The sequence below is a fragment of the Leptopilina boulardi genome, unplaced genomic scaffold (assembly GCF_019393585.1).
Source record: "Leptopilina boulardi isolate dan_hultmark-lab unplaced genomic scaffold, ZJU_Lbou_2.1 LbouV2_123, whole genome shotgun sequence".
Taxonomy (NCBI): Eukaryota; Metazoa; Arthropoda; class Insecta; order Hymenoptera; family Figitidae; genus Leptopilina; species Leptopilina boulardi.
The window spans coordinates 2,592,104-2,615,391 of NW_026137667.1; the positions used below are offsets into that span (position 1 = coordinate 2,592,104).

Here is a 23,288-nt window from a genome sequence, read left to right on the forward strand (position 1 = left end):
TCAAACAAATTCATAACGGAGATGCGAATTTTGTTCTCCAACATCATCAGTTAAACAAAAGGTTTTATATAAAATGTAATGTGTCACATATAGGAGACAAATTTCTAGTGCTTGAAACTTGAGATCTCGACTGCATGTGACAGCCATTTTAATTTTAACCCTCGAGGGTCTCTGATTCTCATTTCCCAGGATGCTACGACCCTCCCTTATATATACTATATATATATGCTTTCAATTCTGGCGTTATTTCGCTCCCTCGTGGTCCGCACACACCCTATCTCCACTGTCGCATCTCGAATCGAATAAAAGCTCCGGATAACCGACAGCGTTTAATTTCAGGATAAGCTACACGATAAGTTTCAGGTGGGCTTTTGTCTCTCTTGTAAGCAGCCTTTCTCCTGCCACTGAGCGCAATAATGGCTTCAGTTCGAAGCGAATAAGTCACGTGGGCGTCATTATAAGGATAAGAGGATGATCATTCTAAAAATGCTGACATCCCCTTAGATAAGGCTTCTTTCATTTAAAAAAAAAAAGAGAGGAAAAATTCCTCATTGACATTTTTGCATATATTGCGGATAAAAAAGCAGAAATATACAAAATAGAAAAAATAAACAGAAAAGGTTAACAAAAATTGTAACTAGAAAACGAATTTAATTTTTCTGTTTCTGTTATTGGCATCTCTACAAAAGAGGTATTTGGCGCCTTTATTATCCATATAAATGGGTCTTAAATTTTTAGTTACAGTTTGTTAATATTAACATCAAATTTTTAATTTCTTATTATTTGTTCGATCAAAAAAGTAAAGTGTAGTAACTACGATTTCACTATAAACTTCAGATTCTCAAAAAAGCAAAAAAAAAATTACATTGTTTCGCAGGAAAAGCTTTACCCACTTAAGGAAAGTTTTCAACTTTGATATTCAGGCTTCAGAGAGTTCGCACCACGAGTTATTAAACTCTCGAACGCTACTAAATGGAAACGTGGGTACAGTCTTCGTAAAAATCGTACAAAACTTTATAAACATTCAATAGAAGAGAGTTGCAAAAATTAAAATTCAAACATTTTGAAGGACAAATCCAAAATTGATTCAACAAAATTTTCGACAGAACAAGACAAAAAAAAGGTATTTTTTTTAAATTATATAAATAATTTTTATATATTCTTTTCGAAAAAATATTCGATATGTACCATTTTATGAAGAAAACAAACCGGGTGGAAAGAAAAAGAGTATATATATATATATATGTATATATGAGAAAAAGCCATCGTGAAAACTGTCTTTTTAAGAGAGTAGAAGCTCTATATCGCACGGTAAAGGAGGCGGAGAAATTTGTCGCCGTCTCTGCTTCTATCAGGCTTTCCATCTTTTCTTCTCATTACTCAGCTTTCGCCTCCAGCCCTTGGGGCATCTCCCTTCCCTCTATCTTTGCTATATATATATATATATATATAGTAAAGCTCGCTCTTCGGGGGCGTCTAATAATGTCGCCAGTCAGGCGTTTTACGTTCTCGTTCTCTATGCCAAGCCCCAACCCCAACTGGCAACCTCTCTGTTCACCACCCCCGAGGCCCTCGCCATCTACTGCCAGCAAAATGAGCCTCGCTTCACCAGCCAGCCAACCACCCTCCCAACCATTTCAACTATACATCGTGCCAGACTCTCTGCTTCTGCTTCTGCTATATACCTTTTCCTCCAATCTATGAGAAGCTACGGATAAAAACCTGCGAGAAAATATCTCTCGACGTTTCCGCCACTATTGCAAGGATCATCCCTTTCCATCTTTGGCTTAAAGCAACAACTTTTCATGTAATGGAAAATGTTTCGAAAACAATGTATATCAACTGCGCTAATGTTTGTTTTTCTTATTTTCTATTGAAAAACGGCTATAAAGAAGAAATGCTGCTTTTTTTTCAAATATCGATTTAGAGTTACTCTCCACAAGAGATGGTATGAATAAATTATATAACTTTTCTAAATATAGATATTTTCGTCTAATTCTGCTGTGAAAAACTGAAACTATCTAAAATAATAATTATATTTAATAGAAATAAATATTTATTTGATGATAGTCAAGTAACTGATTGAATTAAATGAAATTTTTCTTTCAGTGTACCAATGACAATGGTGTTCCGCACTTGAACCACAATTCGGAAATTGAAATCAAGTATCAATATATATATATTCTTTCAGTACACGTGTTCTGAAGAGTGACACGCGCCACAGTTTTAATCAAATACCGCATATATACCATAAAAATTGATTTTTTCCCATTCATAAGTTTCAATAACAATCCACACGAAATTTTAAGGGCATATTTTTAGAACCCGAAGAAGTATTTACAAACATAGAAAAGAAAAGTACAGAAAATTTCTTTGTAATCAAGATAAATTAAACTGAACCAAATCCTAAAACTTTCTAAACCTGAATTACCGTAGAAATTTTGGCATGGCCTGGATCTGGACCAGAATATGATTCCCTACCAGGGCCTTGGTAGGGAAATTTCTACACGGGTAATAAAAAGCTTTCTGTTGCGTCAACAAAATTTTGGTTGTCCCAACCAAAGTTTGATTGAGATCAAAATTTTGTTGAGGCTCAACAATATTTTTGTCTTAAATACCAACCAAATGTTACGTTGTCAAAATCAAACAGATTTTTCAGTGTAATAGTTATTAAAAAAAAGTCATCAAAACGTATTTCTGAACAAAATTCTGACTTGTCTCTCTCTCTAAAGTTTATATAATTATCAGTGCGAATCTTATCGTGAAGCTTAAAACAGGAGATAGAGAGAGTGGTCCATTCGAGGTTATCCGAGGTGGATCACCCGGTAGGTTATTTGGCTTTATGGTGTGGGGAATATACTATGCCAATATGACGTGGAGGGCTTGTTCACAGCGAGGGTGGTGGTAGTCATGGTAACGGCGGCACCAGCGAGTGTCGGCTCCAACGCCACCCGAATCCCTCATCTTCCACTCTGCCCTCCTCCTCCCAACCCTCCCTGCCACCTCACCCCGCGCGAACCCCTGATGCCACCAGTTTCCAATCCCCCTCGAGCATAGTAGTGGAACGAGGTGGGAAAGGAGTGATGGCGGGGACAAGAGGACTGGTGCTGTGTGGAAAGGGGTCTCGAAACCACCCCCTCAAAGCCGCTCCATAACAGATATATAGGTAGAGAGGGTGCCTACGCCTCCACGATCAATATGGTGGACAGACGCACCGACACCCCGTAGGGAAAAGCCAACTGAATTTACGGAATCACTCCTTTTTTATACTCCAAGCATGTTGCCGAAGCGAAGCAACGTCGTCGCTGACGCTTAGCGGCAAAACCATGTTCGTTGCGATGGTTACCTTCCGCTTCGCAGCATTCGCCATTTCAGTTGATTTCTGATCTGTTTGGAGAGAGGGTGTATACACATCACTGATTCCAGGCGTGAATCACACTGATGATTTTAGTTACAAGAAACCAAATTTTCATTCTTTCCATAAATAAATTTAGAAAATAGAACTAAAAGAATATACACGAAAAATAAAGTCGAATCGATGAATCTTTTTTTTCAACATTCCATACATTCGCAATGAATGAATGAACAGAGATATATTGAATGGACAGCAATTCTCGAATATGTATATTTTTTCGTCACACCATATGAATTCAATACAGTTTTATATCATCCCTATATACGCGTTTCAATCCCTCGATTTAGTATCTATATACAATATACATATATACAAAAATTTATTGTCGATATTTCGATGTGCACTAACCTCAGGTGTACAAACAGACCGCGGGCCAATTGTTAAAAACTCTCACGAGTTTAATCTTTTGCTCCAGGGGCATTACGATTTTCAAACGAATTTCACATATTTTTTTTCAACTCTAGAAGAGAATATATACTCTATGTGTATAAAAAATTGAACATAGAGATTTAAAGTGGAAAAGTGTTAAAATGTTCATTTAAACGGAAACGAATTATTTTACTGGGGTGGAAAAAAAGATACAATATATAATAGTTATGGCGTATTTTGAATTAAGAAGTAATTTTTTACTTTAAATTTTTAAGTTTTGTAGCAACATGATTTTTTTTTTTTAAAGAAAAAGTCAGAGGACACAATGACAGTTAGTCTTTTGAAACTCGAATTGTATGCCAGCGGCGAATGGGCAAGCGTTTGGTCGGCTTCTCCGGTTTCAACCGTCTAGCCGCTTTCAGCACACCTCGTGGAAGGACGTCTCGCAATAATAATGATCATCATACGACATTTATTATCAGCTGCTTTCTTTGCTTCTGCGTCCAGACTTGAGAAAAAAAATTATAGTAACTCTTTTCTTTTTTTTTCTTATACATTGAGAGAAGACTATGTTTTTTTATATTCTTCAACAATAAACACACTATATCGCATTCTATTTAATAAATACAAAAAATTCCTAGGCGATTTAGCTAGGCTTTTAGTCACTAGAGGAACCCACTAAAAATCAGTCACATTAACTAGGTTTCCTAACAAATTGCTTGCCATTAATAACTAGGAATTCTAGTTAATGTAACTCTGATTTTTAGTGGATTTCTCTTGTTACTAGGAGCTTAACTAAACCTAGGCATTTTTTCAGTGAAAGAAAACCGCAAAAGTAACAATTAACTATATTTGATATACGAGAAACATTAAGAATACTAAAATCAAGCACGGAAACAAACTTCAGAACAGCAATTCTCAAAAATAGAGAAAATGATTTTTATATCACAGTTTTCTTATGCTCTCAAATTGAGACCATAAACAGCATCAAAACGTTGCATTATCAACAATTTGATATACACTTTATGGTCTCAATTTGATATCCTCAGAAAAACTGTGATATAATCAAGCCCTAAAACTTTCGGTGAAGTTTTTTTTAGAAACAAAATCTGTAAATTTTTTATCCCTCTTTTTTCACGAAAAACAAAGAAATAATAACGTAGAGCAAATAATATACGATTTGTCACATACAAATATATAATTTCTATACTCTAAAACATATATTATCATATCGAGAAATAGCATGTGAAAGTTTTGTGACTAAACAGTTGTTGATGAAAATTAAATGAGTATAGCGAAATGAAAGGGACGATTTGCAATCGAACTATAAATGAATGACGGAATATAGAAAGGTCTCTTTTGAGAAAGGGACAGTATAATATATATTGCGCTTGAATGCGTGTAAATGGTCATATAGGGAATACGTAAGAGATCTGATAGTCTTCATAGAGTGCAGCATGATTTCGATTGGCTAGTTGTTGAATGCAGGCGTATATATGGCTCATTACATTGCTAATTTCTGGATTCGAGCTTACCTAATCCACCTCGGTTTATGGATATGGCGCAGCAGCGATGAGGTGGCCATTAACCATAGCATATATATATCCTATAGAGTAAATTAAAGCACCAACCCTCTACATCGAAAATATATATATATATAGTGTTGGATAGGGAATATTGACACAGGGTACATAGGTAATCGCTTCCAGGACAGGCATTCATATTGAACGAGATATTCTTCATTTATAATAAATAATTGCTTATTGTGGTATAACTTCCACATGGCGAAGGCAATTTGTATTTTATCAGAATACAAATACAAAAAATATATAAGGGGTATTATTACCTTTTTAATAAATAATTATAGTATATACAACAATTCATTTTTCTCCGTTATCAAAATATCTATAAAATACAAATTTTCAATTTTTTTTGTAAAAAAGCTGAAAGTGACCAAGAGACTTTTGTATGTAATCTCGCTTCTTTTTTATTGTCGACAAACCAATTAATTATGCGATGGGTCAGCAGAAAAGCAGGGGTTAAAAATTCAGAACAAAAAGGAAAATATAAGAAACAAAAGACTTAGCACATACACTTATAACCACTTGGCAGTGTTTTTACTCTCCTCTCAAACTATATTTTTCTCCATTATTTTCATCCTTCTATTTTCTCCGCATCTTCGAAGCTATGAGAGAAGAAAAGGAATAGATCTCGCGCACCACTGCACACCGCGGGGCTAAGACCTTATATTCTTTCTCTCTCATAGTTTCGCGGAGTGGTATATATTCGTCTAACAAGTTACAACTAACGAGCTCCATTTTTTTTTCTTTTCTTTTTTTTACTGGAGAAAAAAAATGTAAACTAAAAGAAGAGAAAACGAGGCAGAAGGAGATTCTCGTCATTGCAAGAATTATGACTCACTGCAAACACCAGTGCATTGAGAAAAATATCAAAGGAATTTAAGAAAATGTGACGATGAGGTCGTTAAAATAAGGCGCTTTTGTCAAAAGGGACATAGGTCAAAGAAAGAATAATAGAGTTCCTCGAGAATATATATTTATTCTTCACTTGTAAAAAAAGCTACAACTAACACTACTGTTTACAAAAAAAAAGCTTATGAAAAAATCATAAAATTCTCCAGATTTATTTAAAGTTAAAAAAAATCATTGTAGAGAAAGAAAGCATATAAGCTCAAAAGATTATAGATATATATATATATATAATTCTCGGGGGATGTACATAGGGAATTTTGAGATTGACTGTACACCACTTATGTCGCTCGAGCGAGTATGGACAACATGGGAGACCCCCTATGCGGCATTGACTATTCCTATGGGGTGGCAAATATGGCCACTCTAATGGCGCCTGAACGTCGTTTCTCTTTCGAACGCGTTCTAACAACACAAGGAGTACTTCCGTCATCACAAAAGCGCTATCGCGAATCTCCCTTTTTTGCATCTTTATTGAAAGATATTTATTCTCTTTCATTTGACAAGGACTACCCGGAAATCGATAAATTCAAAGTAAGCGTTTTCGCGGTGTAAATATATCCTAAGGATTTCAATTTAAGTCTTTTGTTTTCATGATATAATTCGTTCTGTAACAATAAGAATTACTTTTGTTATTTATTAAATGATCTAAATTTAGAATATCCTACTTCAATATAACAGAAGGTACATCAAATCGATAAATGAAGAAAAAAAACCAGTAAATTAAAAGGAAAAGAGAATGTAGGAGGAAGAGAGTATTTAAAAATCATTAAAGAAAAAAAATATAATTATAGAAATATAAAAGAAAGAAAAGCGAAAATTGAAATTGGTCCATTGACAATCTGAATGATCTTAAAAACCCACTCTCTAAATGAGTAGCATTCGATTAAAAAGCAGCTCTTTAGAGGGCGAAGTGAAGAGCGACCTGGGTTAAATCTATATATAAGGTCTTATTCGACCTAGGAAATAGAGAGATCGAAAACCCTTCAGGAGAATACTACAAGTTTCCTTCTCCCTTACCTTTTTCACCCGCTCATTTTTCATCTCTCTTCATCTCGATCATTCGTGAATTTGAAAACGAAAAGCCCAGGGCATAAAGAACAAAAGAGAAACGAACTCGGGGCGCTCTCTTCTCATAAAGGCACAAAAGTACATCTCGTGCTCGAGAAGAGGACCCCACGATCTATTTGGTAAACAGGCAAACGGATGGGCGAACGAATCCATTGGTTTGGACGGACAGACAGACAGACAGACAGACATACAAACAGACTCGATCCCTATATATATAGATAGGATAGAGCGATCGACCGGTGAACAGACAATGAAACTCATCGCTCGATGGACAAAGCAGCTATTGCGTAAACACTCCAAGACCTACCGACAATAGTAGAAAATATAATACAGCAAATCTTGCTGCTTCTAGATTACTCGGATAACCACGGGACTTCTGTGTTTCCGATGTACTCTTCTCTGCTATTGTCGTTGATCTCCGATGCTTCAGGCAAGATAGAATTCATAGGAGAGAGGATGCGCGAAAAGGAAAAGATAGAAAACGTTTCGACTCTGATTGTCGGTGTACCTATTTCGATTTCTCTATTTGTAAGGTGCTTCATATATCTATATATATATATATTCCTTTTTTTTCTTTTTATTTAGAGTGCGTGTTTCCCGTATGGATAAACTTGCACCCAAGGCGATGCTTTGTGGGTTGAACAAGAGAGAATAGAATGTTGCGGTTTTTCAATCTTTATATAACTAAAAGAGTATATATATCAAAAGGAAACTATATGTTCTCTCCAAGATTTTCAAATTCTGATGAAAGAAAAGATCCGATTTCTGAAAATTACAAGTTCCTATACTCTGCGAATACACTGGAAATAAAATTCTAGTTTATTTAACAACCATAATTCTGATTATTACAACAGACTGAATTTTTATAATTTCTAATCTGATTGTAAAAATTCTAAATCTTCTAAGCGAAAATTTTCAGATAACTTAATTTCCATACAGATTCGCGAGTGACGAAAATCGTTTTAGTAAAGTATCGCGTAGCAGTTCCTGTGAAACTTCCCTTGAGACTTTTTGGGAGATCTGATTTCCACAAGCGCAAGCGAATGGCTTCTCTTTTGGGATGAGATGAATTTATAGTTTAATATATAACCCTTGGGAAACCATACAGAAATATATATACTGCAAACACATTTCAACGATGATAACGATAACTGCGTATATAATATTAATGAAAGCAATAAATTTAATGTTCAAAATCGATTAATATTTTTTCCCATGATAATGAATAAAACTAAAATTAGATCCCTATATAATTTATTAACAAAAGACAAACTTGTTAACAATTCCCAAAGATGCTATCGACGTGAAAATATATTATACTTCACTTTATTTTCAACTTGCATCATTTCCGTTATCAGTATACCTTGATGAGAAAAGTGTCAAACCCCTTTTACTGAAGGCAAGTACTTTTGACTTTGGGGTTGTTTCATATATAAGGGAGTGAAACCTTGTTTCCTCCTTTTACTTCTCTATATCTACTCTTCATACTCTCTCATCATCATCATCTTTCATCTCTCATTTCTCTCTCCATAGCCTTTTTTCTATATACCTCATAGAGGCACTTTCGCGTGTTCTCGCTTTTGCTCTCATTTCTTCGTTAAAAACAGAAGCCAGAGAGCAGCATCGTGAGGACTAGAGGGTTGCTACGAGGGCTTTTCCAAGTATATGAACAAGTATCTTTACTCTTCTTCTATGTGAATATGTATTAGTATTGACTAACATTCACGCATACACATATATTCTCTCATGTGCTTTTTCCTCATATGTGATTGCAATAAACTTAAAGTATAGTGTTAAGTAACAAATCGAATAACTAATACTGCAATTGCCTATAGACTACTAACCCTAAACATATTCCTAAACTGAAAAAAATTCTGAACTGGATATTTGAAATTACCAGAATTCTAGTTAATTTTACCAGAATCATATCATAATTCTAGTTGATCTAAGAAAAATTCTGGTTTAATTAATTAGAATTCTGGGGGAAACAAGCAGAATCATGTTAAATGTATCATAAATCATAATGTTAAAACCCTAGCCAGAATTCTATAGTTGTTTTAGCCAAAATTTCTAATTTCTTAGTTTAACCGAAATTTTGGCTAAATAACCATAACTAGAATTCTGGCTAGAGTATACATTATGATTTATGATTTAACCGAAAGGTTAAAATAACCAGAATTCTGTTTAATTTGTAACCAGAATCATAATGTTAAATATACACCAACCAGAATTCTAGTTGAAATAATTAGAATTCTGGTTTTTCCAACCGGAATTTTTTTAGTGTAAAATTAATTCATTTTCGAATATATTTTTAAGTTATGAAACAATATTTATAGATTGAAACAATCGCATACATGTAAATGCCACACCAAGAAGAGATTAGACATACAGAACAGTAGCACACATATATTTGCGAGTACATTTACAAACATTCATTCTTCTCTAGAAGAATATGAATCTGTATAGGTGATTCTATATAACGTCCTCGGAAGGCGTGGTTCATGAGGCGTTCAGCCAATGAAAATGGAGAATAGCGTTGGTAGAAGGACAATGTATAAGTACACAGTATATATGTATGTATATAGTGACTATATAGCATGACAAACGCGACAAAGTCGAAGGTTCATCTACAGCATACATATATATAGACTTGCTTGATGTTTAAAAGGATTTAATGCCTCGGGACCGGAACCGGCCCTTGAAGATCCTACAAAGATTGACATTTGATTGATAGTAAAGAGGTGTATAGCAAGAGCGGTCGATGAGTCCACTGATAAGGCCAATAAAATCAAGCGACTTGCCAATCGCGCCATATCTCGCGTCCGAGAGTTCAACATCAGATAAGACATCTCCTGAGAAATTCTTACAGATCTTGGAGGGGGGATGATCTTAGGGATTTTAACAAGATAACAAGCTTCGAACTTTCTTAGATGTCCAATATACCTTAACAGCTTTTTTCCCCTCTCTGACGTGACTAAGATTGCTGATGCGTGTATGGCGAAAGCTTTTAGCAAAAGTAACTTATTTCGAATTTTTTTTAAAATCAATAAAAATTATCAAAAATGATTAAAACTTGCATTTTCCTGTTATATTAACTCAATTTCACTAAAAACTTAACTCACATCCATAAGAATAAGTCTGGATTATTAATAAATAATGAGGTAAAGCTTTGTCTATATAAAATAGAGATTTAACATCATCAATGACTGTCTAATTGGAACGTTCTAATTTATTTGTATTTTATAAATAAATGTTAAACAAATTTTAAATGTAAAATAAATGAATTTTTTCTGTTGAGAAAAAATTTATATACGAATATATAACTAGAGAATCATATAATAGTGATCGTATATATACAGAAGCTCGCGGTGGTCTCATTAAACTCAAGCTCGCAACGCGACAGCGCGACTACGTAATGAGAATCGGTTAATTAGAACGTAGGGGCTTCTATCCACGTACACTTTATAACGATAAACATGTACACACATCATTCTATTGTTCGGTATGAAACATCCAAGTATATAGCACCATAGAAAAAATAGTAGACCAATAACCAAATATTGCTAGAAATAACCATAAAGTTCACAGAGAAAAATATGAATTGTGTATTTACTAAACATCAACAAAATTTTTATAAATTTGTATTGTTGTAAAAACTAAAATTTGTTGTAACAAATATATTATTAGTGCAATAATACAGATTTCTTGTAGCAACCAAACAAAATTTGTTAGTTAAACCAAATTAGAGGCAAATTAATTTAAAAGTTAAAGTATAGAAGCAACATCCGCTATATGAACCATATAACTATATCAAATATCTAAATACATGTTTAACAAGATAATTATATCCAAAATAGAAAGAGCTATTAACTAGTAGCTGTAAATTTAGCTAAACTGATGTAATTTAGTCAAAAATGAGAATGAATAGAAATATATATATATATATATATATATATATATATACGTGTAATGAATTTCGCGAGAGAGTGTGAGTTGTTGAAATGAGAGTATAATGTTCGCGACAAGAAAGTCACTCGACGTGGGCGGGTATGCCATGCACCATCTCTTGTGACAACAATGGAAATTAAAAATGCGCCTGGAAGCGAATGAGTGTATATATATATACGAAAGAGGAAGTAAAGGCGAAATGAACAACCAACTGGGTTCCGTGTTCCAAGTCCCGGAATCCGGGATTCCTAGCGTAGAAAACAATGCCTTTATGGCACAATGCGCGCCATCGTGTATCGCGTTCGCGATGTCGGTACACAGCCTCAGCAACAGTGCAATGGATGTAGGAGGGTTTATATCTTTCTTTTCATTTTTACCCTTTTTTTATTCTCCGTTTACCATTTCCCAGTACGCCAATTATTTTTAGGTTTTTTCTCGCTTTCGTTTCCTATATTTTTTTCTCTAATACTTTTCTCGTTTTATAATTCATCAGAATTGCGCAAATATTACAATCTCATCAAAAATTTTTTAAATTTTGTTAAAAAAATTTTCACTATAATAATAATAATAAATGAAATAAATATCTTTTAACAAAATTACATAACTTCATTGTATGACTGATGAAATTATATATATATCTATTTGCGAGAGGGTATATTCTGTATATTTTTGAAAACAATATTACATTATATACGACGGAATTGGATTTATAATTATACATCAAACTCAAATGCAAATTATATTAATGTTTCTCTCAATATTCATTACTGAAGTTAATTAAAATTTTGGTGTAATTCGGAAAAATTATGTGTTTATTTAATAACAATTATTATTATTTCCAGTAAATTTAATTTTTATCTAGAAAGTAAAACAGAAGGTTTAATTAAATTTTGATTTTTCATATATTAAATTTAAAAAAAAAAATTTATTACAATCATAAAATGCTTATTTATTGCATATTGAAATGCAATTAATAAATTCAGTATTTGACGCTTTTAATATAGATTATAAATTTTGAAATTAAAAGCTTTTAATATTTTAATTATTTATACAAGTATCATGAAATATTTAAATACAAATTCCTTGCGCGAAAACTTGTTAGAAATTCGATAACTTTTCACTCTCTTCAAAAGTTTGTTTCTGGAGGAAAATAAAAAATTGAAGGACTTTACCATGAACTTCTGTTCTACTTTCTCTGACATTCAACACTATTTATTTATATATATATACATAAAAGTTTTCTATTGTCTTTTAATCGCAATAAAATAGTATTTAAGGCAAAAAGGAAGGCTAGGCTAATCTTAAAATTTGAGATTTTATTATTTTTTAAATAAATTATTAAGTCCACTAATCGTTTATGAAATTCATTTCAATATAATTTTTTAGGAGACTTAAAAAAAATTTTAAATAATTAATTTTCTAAAATAGCTCTCATCGTTCAATTTTTGCGCGCATATATAAAAGACATCAAAGTCGATTGAAATGGAAGTAGAACAACAATGGATATATTTTGTCAGAAAAAGGAGAAAATCGCACTCCGCTTATAAGTGGAATTCTTTACTTTACAAAGAAAACTCTATGTGGACGTTAAAGAGGAAAGCGCTGTGCGCACTACGGATATCGAAAGACATCTAATAAAACCAATCGAAATTGGCTTTCGGATCTATCTCTCTCGCCAAAAAGAATACTTTATACTATGGCGCACAAAGTAACTAGAAAGGAAAAGAGTAATCTCAAAAGAAAAGAAAGAGAATCTATATATATATATACATATATGGTTTTATAAATCGTCAAGAAGACAAAAAGCTCTTTTTCAAAGTCTATAGCTATATATATAATATGCAAATTTAATGCGTTTTTTTATCATATATATATATATACCCTCTTTATATCGCGTATTACTTCTCATATTTAATAACCTTTTTGTCTATACGAATATATTTTAAAAAGACGATTCTAAATTTAAAATCTGTATCTTTGAATATGGCAAAAATTGAAATTCTATATTTCTTTATACATAAAAAATACGGGATTAAAAATTATAAAAAAAAAATTTTACATGCACTATAATAAAAAAAAACATAAATATAATAATTAATTTTTAAATATAATTAATATTTAAAAAATTCGAAAACAAAATAATTAAATAAATGAAAATTAATAAAAATCCAAATGGAAATATAATTTGTTAAAATTTGTTTAAAATTTTTTTTAAATTTCCAGCTAAATAAAAGAGTGGTTCGAAACCGAGCTAACTTTCTCTAACAAGCAGTTTACGGGAGACGTGAGAAGATGGCAGCAGCAGTCCGTACAAGATTCAAAAAATTAAAATACTCCTAATTAGACAAAAATTTTGAAAATTAACCATTTTTTCCCCTCCTAATTCCATCACTACACAAATTTTGCAATATATACTCCAAATTCTAAATTTTTTATTAATTATTATTTTTACAATAGAATAGCGAATTATGAAGCTTTGTATAATTTTTATGAATGGAATAGAGACTACTGTAATTTAATACAGAACTAAAGGATGATCGAATTAGTGGAGATTAATTGAGAGAAGAAAAAAAATTACAAAGGACCCGCAGAAAACAAATTCTTTGTGGCTTTCATACATGCATTTATAATAATAATAATAATAATAATAATAATAATATATTGCGAATAATACGAAGTGAATACGTAACGCGCGCCTGTGGACGATTGTTGCATTCGTGAGGGTAATTAAAAAAATTAAGAGTCATTAATTAGTATTCACTTCCTCTCTATATACAGTAGAGGCGCTCCTCCTCTTTAAAAGCACTGACACAAACATAAGAGAGGAAGAATTCTTTTCTGCTGTGGGCACATTATATCCAAAGACATTCTCCGTATATACTTGTTTTAACTGCCGAGATTTAACCACGCCGAGACTTCCGTTCGCAAAAATTTTTTTTTTTTCTTTTACTGTATTATGCGAGATTATCTCGCACCTATTCTTTAAACTACTTTTTCAATGTTGATGAATTAATAAATAAAATAAATTTTAGTGATCAATACCTTAACTGAAGATATATAAATACACGATCTAACAGAAAAGGAATATATAATAATAGTAAAAAGGATATTAATATGAGAAAATTTGCAAGGAAGTCATAAATAATGATTTGTAAACAAATTAGGGCATGAAACGTATAACCCGGTAACTTCGCAGTTAATGATTAAACGTTTATGTAAACTTTGAAACTCATTAACGGGCTCATTAAATTCCGTTATGTTTAGCCGCGACTGTTAACATATAAGTCATTCAATAAAAAAATAATAAAATCACTTTAAAAAGCGTTTAGAACTTTTACTATTATAATGATCTATTTAACTATGAAATTGTAGTTTTTGAACTTCCGAACAAAAAATATAAATAGTAATAAAAAAATGCGGATAGAGGGCTACTACGAAAAACGAATAAAGTAACTTTACTATATACTTTAAAAATAAAACTGAAACTGGCAATTTTTACAGCAGAAATAGAAAAAATTAACTTCTAAGATAGTAAAAATTATTCCGGACATAGTAAATTTTACTATTTCTGTATAGTAAAAATTGCCAGAAATGCACAGCAACTGCCGGCAGTTCCGGTTTTACTTTTAAAATATAGTAAAAGTTACTTGTACACGCTAAAAAGTTTATGAACAGTGACATAGCAAAAGTACAATATTTAAAAAATAAGGAAATCTATTTAATAGATTACTTATAACGTTTAACAAGTTTAAATATAGTCACTATTTTCATTTTCTTAAGGAAATTGAATATCTCCTATGATAGTTAAAATAAATACTGTTTCAGAGATATTGTATTTATATTCTATTCATAATATATATTTAGTATAGTTAAATCTCATAGAAAATTTTATTTTCTCTATTCTCGCGAAAATGGATTATCGCTAAGGCGATATTAACTATACTTATAACTATTCCAGAGATTATTTTCGTTAGTTTATACAAAGTTTTTTTAGCGTGTATTCGTTTTTCCATTTTTCTCCATGTAGTGAAAATTCCCACAAATGTTTCATTTCAAGGAAGGAAAGAAGCAATTTTCTAAACTGTATAGAATTTTTGAATTTGCGAAGTGTATTCGAATTATCTAAAGTTCGTATAAGTACTGCCCGGGTATACTATAAAATACTGAATTTTACGTATTATGTATAGATCTACTCCGTGTGAATGTATAAAAGACAGACATATATTTTAAAGCTCTATCTCTCCTATATATACTCACTCTCTCTCTCTCTTATAGAGAGAAAATACCGCAGTGTGAGTGGCACCTCTATATGTATATAATGTGTGCAAAAGATCAAAGATGCCGCTTTCTTTTTCCCTCCCACACTCATCTCTCTTTTTCTCTTCGCCTCTTGCTTTACTCTTTCTCACTTTTTATTCATATATATAAAAGCACGTCTCCCTGAACCAACTATGATCGCGCCGTTTGTAAGCGCCTCGTGCGTGCGTAGATTTATCAGCAGGTGCCGCCAAAAACGTACTTTCCCTATATATATATTTCTTTTCACAAGTATTAGCGTGATTAAATTGTGGTTTCAAAATTATCCCATTATCCTAGCTCAATAATAGTAAGTTTTTTTTTAAAAAAACGAAATTTTGATGAACATAGTAAATTTTTTCCTAAAACTTTCGTTGATTGTGAGATAAGTATATATTTGAAGAAACAAGTGTTTATAATAGTCTCACAGCTGGCTTGACTTATGAAATTTTTAATCATAGCAAATGAGTGGCTTGAACTGTCAGCGGAAGCCGTGTTGTTTAGTTTTAACGCGATGAAAGATTTTTGGTTAAGATTACTCGAAATAAGTTTAAGGATCAGGTCGACGAGGCGAGGTCGATTCGTGTTGCCGCCTTCGGAGGGGGCTTCAAGAACACGAACGCAAACCTAGTTAACACGCTTGGGATAAAGATCTTTACATGTTGCCATTGCCCTGATAAATACTTATAAGCGACCTTCCGTAATGCTTCAAATTATTTAAACTATATGCAAATCGAAATCATTTTATCGATTGCAATTTCTTTTTCTCCCGAAAAAAATTATATTTAAACGAAATCTAGGATCCGGTTTGAATTTATAGCAATGAATAAAATAGAATGCAGAAATCAAGTCTGTGGAAACGATCTGGCGTTAGGTCTTGTATATCAAGTGGATCTTGGAGAGTAAGTCCAAGAATCGGGAGGGAGAGAAAGAGAGAAGACACACACACAGTAGAATTATATAAGTCATCGTTGCGAGGAATCGAGAGGCCCTTCTTGGAAGATCGGCGGGCGCCGGAGGGAAGCGAACGACGCCGAGGAGCGCCGATCGTTTGCAATCGACGGACCTCGCGAGGTCGCTATCACCACTTGGGCACGATCGACTTCGAAACAAGAAAAAAGAAAAGGAGCGAGAAAGAACAAGAATTGAAAAGGACCGATTTGCACGAGGCTGAGAGGGAGAAAAGATAAGAATAAGAGAGCGACGAAGCGTATATAAAAGGAAAACCGCGGGGTGGGGGGGGGGATCGCGAAGAAGAACGTTGGGGACCACCCCAGAGAGAAGTTGAGGATTCGATGCGAACCGCCGGCGCCCGGCAAGGCATTGGGGGGTCTCTTATCTTCCACGAGTCCATCCGGGACTTGCCCACGGTCTCACTGCGCGCCCTCACTGTATTCCATTATCGAACCAGAGAGGCCTCTACACTTATGTAATTTTATTTATTTGCAAACGAAATTCAGTTTTAAAACCATTTTTGAATCAAAAAATTTTGAACCACATTCGATTTTGAAGTTTTGGAATTTTTCTCCCTTTTTTCAATATCTGGAGAGCAATCTCTGGTCGTCGTGCGTACAACAAGAAGGGCCCGTATTCGAAGCTAGAGAACTCTTTTTGGCGTGTGTGAGAGTGGCTCTCGACGGTATGAAGAAATTGGACGGCGCGCGTTTGGAAGGCCAGTTTGTAGAGATTGTGTGAGTCGTATAAGTACAGAAGCGACGTGAGATCCATTGGACCCGCATGCGAATAACCGTATTGTCCCGAGGACGTATGGTTTATATATATATATACCTTAATGTCGGCATGATGAAAGAGAAGCTTGCCTTTGTCTTTTCTTCGGGGAGCTGCCAGCAAGTAGCAGAGGCTCTGCGGGTAGCCTCACTGGTCCATTGCGGCTACCGTTCTTCGTTTCATTCGCTAAATACGATGCATTTCAAGATTTCAAATTCAAAAACGAATCTCTCATTGCACTGATTTTTCGTCATTGCCTCAGTCTACCTCTGTTCCGGTCCATTCAGAAAAAAAAAATCAACTATATACCAAGTTCCGCAAACTTGCACCATGGGAATCTCTGATGCACTTTCATTTTATACGATTAGAAATCAAATCAGCATGTGGGCGACAATGCTTTGTCGGCAATTTTTGGGTAAAACAAAAAAAAAAAACTGGAATCTTAAATTGCAGAAAATTTCCTGACATCCCTGACCGTTAAGACACCCTGATAATAGTAGGTGCGCACAGCACAGGAAGGACATTATTAATGTCATAACATCATCGCAGAGAGAAGTCGCATATATTCCTTATAGTTGCATGTTGCCGCGACACAATATATAATTCCGCATTCGCCAATAATTATTATGACTTCCACAAGTTTCCTGTCGTACAATAGTTCTCGTTGCTACCGCTTGTTCGGAAACTTCTTACACAGCAGACGTTCTACCTTAGTAATAAAGTGACATTATCCGGCATGCGATTTCGCGATAAACTTTCAAAACTTATTTCTCATTCTATAGATCAACTTTATAAGTTTTCGCACAATATATATATATATTATCATCACAATCAACGAAATTTCACAAAAGAATTTAATTGTTCCCTTTTTGAATATATATCTAAAATAAAAAAGATTTAAGAGAAATAAGGAATCATAAAAAGTCGATGAATTCTAAACTTTTTAAGAAGTGCTTTCGCGTGCTTTCGAATTAGAAAAAATTATTATTCCTCTAAGTTTTTGCCTGACAACAATTATAAGCTTACATTATTTTAGATTTAAAAAAAATATATCTAATGACATGGTAGAATAATAGGGGTTGAATGTTATCGACTAAACTTGCTCTCTCTCTCCATTTTTTTTTTCTTTTGAAACAATTTAATTTATATATACGAGTTTAACTGGTTAAATGAGTTTCAAGTTTTTTGGTGGATAGTTGTACCAGCACTCGAGCCAGAGGCATGACAGTTTTAGTTTCAAACAGAATAATATATAAATTGTTTGAAATATATTTGAAAAAGGGATTATGTGGCGTGCACCGCACCAATGACACACTCCGATATCAATGCCTCTGTTTCCGTGTGGAGTGCTCTTGACTTTAGATTCAAGTAATTATTAACGAGAAATAGATGCCAGGCTTTGAGAATATCGCGTGCTCGTGTTACTCCCATATAAAATAGAATTTATACATTTTTATTTTTTAATCGAAAATTTTGCCTAGAAAATTTAAAATCTAAATTATTTCAAATGAATCAAAAACTTGGAGAAGTAGTTGATTTATTCATTTAATGTCGTAAATACTTATAGAAATTCTGTTTTTAAAATGGGAACAAAAAATAATTATTTGAACAATTCCCTCGGGAATTTTTGAAAAATATAGAAGAAAACGAGCTTTAGATTATAAAAACGACTTTGACTTTTGTGCGCAATAACGTCATGGCTACCGGGTCATAAACGGTACCTTTTACAACTTCACAAGCAGATAAGGCGCAATCACATATATATATATACATAAATGCCTGTGTATTTGATTATCTAGGGAGAGAGCGACAGTTCGCGTGCTAGTTGAGAAGTCGTGTGCTTTATAAATTATGTCATGACAATATACGAAGGACTCGTCCCATGATCTCGGAATTTGTATACATAAAAAGTGTGGGGGTGTGTTTTCATCAACCTGTTCCAAGAATTCGGAACATCGTCAGGGATTGCTCACTAAAAAAAAGTTTTTTTTAAAAAAAAATATATATATATAAGAATTAAATACTATAGCACGCAAATATGATGTTAACGTTGGGAAACGTTTAATTTGTCGAGACCGAAAATCGCACGCGATCATTTCCGTCCGAGCTGTTAAAAGCGGTTCGGATTTCCTGTTGAAAAATGTTGCGAGTGATTATTAAGCTTCATTTTTAAAGACGAATAACACGTAAAAATGAATTATAAGCACAAAAAATTTACCGAGAAAAAATAATGAGATGAACCCTCAATTGAAAGAATTATTATATTTATTTTTGAATTAGATGTAAAATAAAGTAAATTTGATATAGTGAATATAACGATGTATTGAAATTTGAGAAGAAATATATATATATAGAGAGAGAGGATGAAATGGTGAATCATCGAATACGATTTGCGACCCCCTTAATTTTCTCGAACCTTATCAAAGGAACTGCTGCACAACGACCCGTTTCCAAGTTCTAGTAAACATTCAAACTACCACTGAGATGCAAGTTAATGGACGTCGGTTTTCGATTAGGAGTTGGATAAGCATTAGATAAGATCCATTAGACCGAAAATGCAGTTCGACAGAAACTTGCTCACTTGATTTATAATTATTTCGTTAGTTTCGACCATTTACTAAACAATTGTAACCTCCTCAGCAAAACTTGAATTAAAAGCAAATAAAAAAATTTATTTTAAATAATTATTTTCAAACTTGAAAACTAACTTTTGAAAATTTATTTTCTTTATCCTGAATAATATAATAAAAATAATGTAAAGAATAATAAATTAATATATTTTATAAATAAAAAAATAAATCAGTTTTGATTATATAAAATAAATCAAAAGTTATGAAATTTACGAGTTTCATTTCTGGAACCCGATTTGGTAGAAATGTATATACAAATACATCGTAAAGGCGCGTATAATTGTTTAGAAAATGCGCGAATCGCACGCCATTAGTGACGTGAGAGACAGAGGTAAAGTGAACAAGACTCGGGAGAGTCATTAGAAAGAAATAAATACTTAAATAATTTAAATTAATATGGTAGCTGGGAATCGCTAAATAGACAGTTTCTGCTTTTTCTATATATGCTCCATAACTTTCTACGTTACGTGCTGGAAAATCACATCATGAAACTTGTATACAATTTCTATATATATACATATAAATACAAAAAAACACAAACCTTGTATACCAATTATTATCAATGTCTCTTTAAATTTTAATTAATTTTTTTCTAATCATAATTTAGTCATTTAAATTGAATTTAATTTAATTTTCAATAAACAAGGAAACGTAGTTTGTGATATAAGTATATATATATAAGGCCAAATATGAAAATATATTAACAAGATAATTAAATTATTTTTTTTGAAAAAAGCAATTTGGAAAATTTTTTGAAATTTAATTTTCAAATAAAATGAATTGATTTGAAGATTCATCAAAAACAATGAAGCATATATATAGTTTGACATAACTATTCTCTGAAGTTAATATCGCGAGTGGGACGGGCAATGAAGAAGACTTCGAAATGACAGTCATAAAATCTGGAGACAATCGAGCTCCTCAAGAAACATCAAAATTGTCCTTTAATCCAAAAGGGACTGTAAAAATATGGGTTCATTTAATTTCCTCCATCTATATACATTGAGAATCGCAAAATAGCGTGTCACAAAACTGTTAATTTCTCCTCTTTCCTTGTCAATTTAAAAATAAAGAGCTATTTCCATTCGTTTTGAGTATAGAAACAAGCAATCCACTAGGGATCAAGAGGGTAACCATTTATTTTAACTGGTACGAAAGAGAGAAAGAAGAAGAAGAATCAAGAAGACGATACTGTGAAGAGAAACGAAGAAATAGCCTAAATTTATATAAAGCAGTTTTATAATGGAGAAGCTGACTATTGTTTAAATCAAGAGACTTGTGTCGACTTTCATGGCTCGATCTTTATATTATCTATTCTATATAACCAACGTAGACGCGTTTCTTTTGGGGATTGTCTCGTGACGCTTGGTCGTTAACTCACCACCAAGTTTCGTGTATATAGAAAAGAGCAGCTGCTCTTTTCGACGGACTCGTGAAATTTTCGGGAACCGTGCGAATTTTGAATATTAGAAACTTGTTTGCTTATAACCTAACCAATGTATATAGGATAGCAATTGCACCTTTCATTAAAGTTTTACTTCTTCGAGGAAAAAGGACAATTATATTATCTTTCTGTATAATATATACTTTAAATATGTGGGTTCAATTTTAAAAATTGTTTTCGTAGAAAAATTTATATCTTTAATTGAAAATCAAGTTTCAATAATAATATTAATTAATGCATAATTTTTAAAATAGAAAAATTGCTTTATATAGCATGCAAGATTGTTCAAAAACTCACTAGCAAAATTATCTTGCCAAGCTAAAGCACTGCAGAGTAAGGCTAATGTTTTACCACTTCCCGTAGGACTCTCTAAGAGGCAATTTTGTTTATTCGTACAGCCTTTTATTAACTGTAAATAAAAAAAAATATATATATATATATATATTCAATAAATACAATCAAAATATTTTACAATTTATTAAACCCTAAGAACTTTTGATATTTAAATAAAATAAATAAAAATAATTACCATATTCATGACTGCCGTTTGGCAAGGGTAAGGCTTTACTGGCATATCGACAGACACCTTTGCAATTGTGAGAATGTTATGTATCAGAACTCGTGGTGCTTCGAATTTTATATCAGTTCCTCTAATGGTTGATGATCTATCACTTTTATCAGATTCATCGTCGGTTAATTCAATGAAACCATCACTTAAACTTTGGGTTGAATTGTCAAAAATTTTCTTCTTAAATTCTGATTTTGGTTTACTTTTAAAAGCCTCCCAATCAAAATTTCCTTTTCTCTTCCCATATTCAATTTTCTCCTCTTCACTTTCCGACAAAAACTCGTCATTATCCATTTTACCGTTCTTATAATCTGAAAAAAACAAGGACTAAATAAAAAATTCTTACTAAAAAAAATATTTAAAAAAAACCAAAAGCTGTAAAAAAAACATCATTTCACAAATAAAACGAATTGTAATAGAAAATAAAAATTTAAGAAATTTTTAATAAACCTGAAAAAAAACAAGGACTAACTAAAAAATTCTTACCAAAAAAAAATATTTAAAAAAAAACCAAAAGCTGTAAAAAAACATCATTTCACAAATAAAACCAATTGTAATAGAAAATAAAAATTCAAGAAATTTTTAATAAACTATTTTTATGTAATCCAATAAAAAAAAATAATAATGCATGTACAGAAATTAAATGTTCTTCATCTATATCAATAATTGTAAAAATATTTATAAAATGTAATAAATATTTAATTTTTAACATTGTTTCTCCATTTCTCTTGTAAATTATCCAAATTTCTAAAAATAATGACAAAAAAATGTACTAAGGAACAAATTTGATAACGAATTTAATGAATTTCTGAAAATAATAAATGTGATAACATGACGCAGAGAAAACGATTCTGATGCAAAAAAAAAAACAATATACATATTATGTTTATCATGAAAATGATTTATTTTCATTAAATATTAAACTAACAAATAATATTGACCTGTAGTAACAAAATTTTCATTATTATTATAAAATAAATGCACCGGGAGAGGTAAACATAACCTCACTTTTCGTGTCAACTACACATGGCAATATAAAGATGATATAAAACAATACTCACGTTTGATTATTATATAAAACGATAATGTCACTATTAATGCTGCAATCCAACTTATCATTCCTTATATTCCAACATTTTAATCACTTTTATCACATTAATTAAAACAAGCAATACACATCCAATGCTGAAAGGCGCCAAACAAACGACACACGCTTTACTTTGGTCATGTGACCTGCACAAGTCTCGCTCAGAATCGAATGCGAGATATCGATATAATTCAAATTTCACAAACTCAATAATGCAAATTCTACACTAAAAAATGATTTAAT

The 23,288-nt window shown here is 32.3% G+C and overlaps 1 protein-coding gene across 2 annotated transcripts in view; it reads right to left on the minus strand.

Annotated features, from left to right (window-relative positions):
• Window positions 1-23,187, minus strand: part of LOC127289861 (Fanconi anemia group J protein homolog) — a 41,239-nt gene extending 18,052 nt beyond the window's left edge. For both annotated transcript variants that reach the window (XM_051318098.1, XM_051318090.1), the window contains exons 1-3: window positions 23,020-23,187; window positions 21,920-22,269; window positions 21,688-21,799 (exon numbers count right to left, since the gene is read on the minus strand). In XM_051318098.1, the coding sequence (XP_051174055.1) occupies window positions 21,688-21,799; window positions 21,920-22,269; window positions 23,020-23,077 (520 nt within the window). In that variant the 5' untranslated portion in view covers window positions 23,078-23,187. The remainder of the gene's footprint in view (window positions 1-21,687; window positions 21,800-21,919; window positions 22,270-23,019) is intronic.
• Window positions 23,188-23,288: the final 101 nt, after the last annotated feature.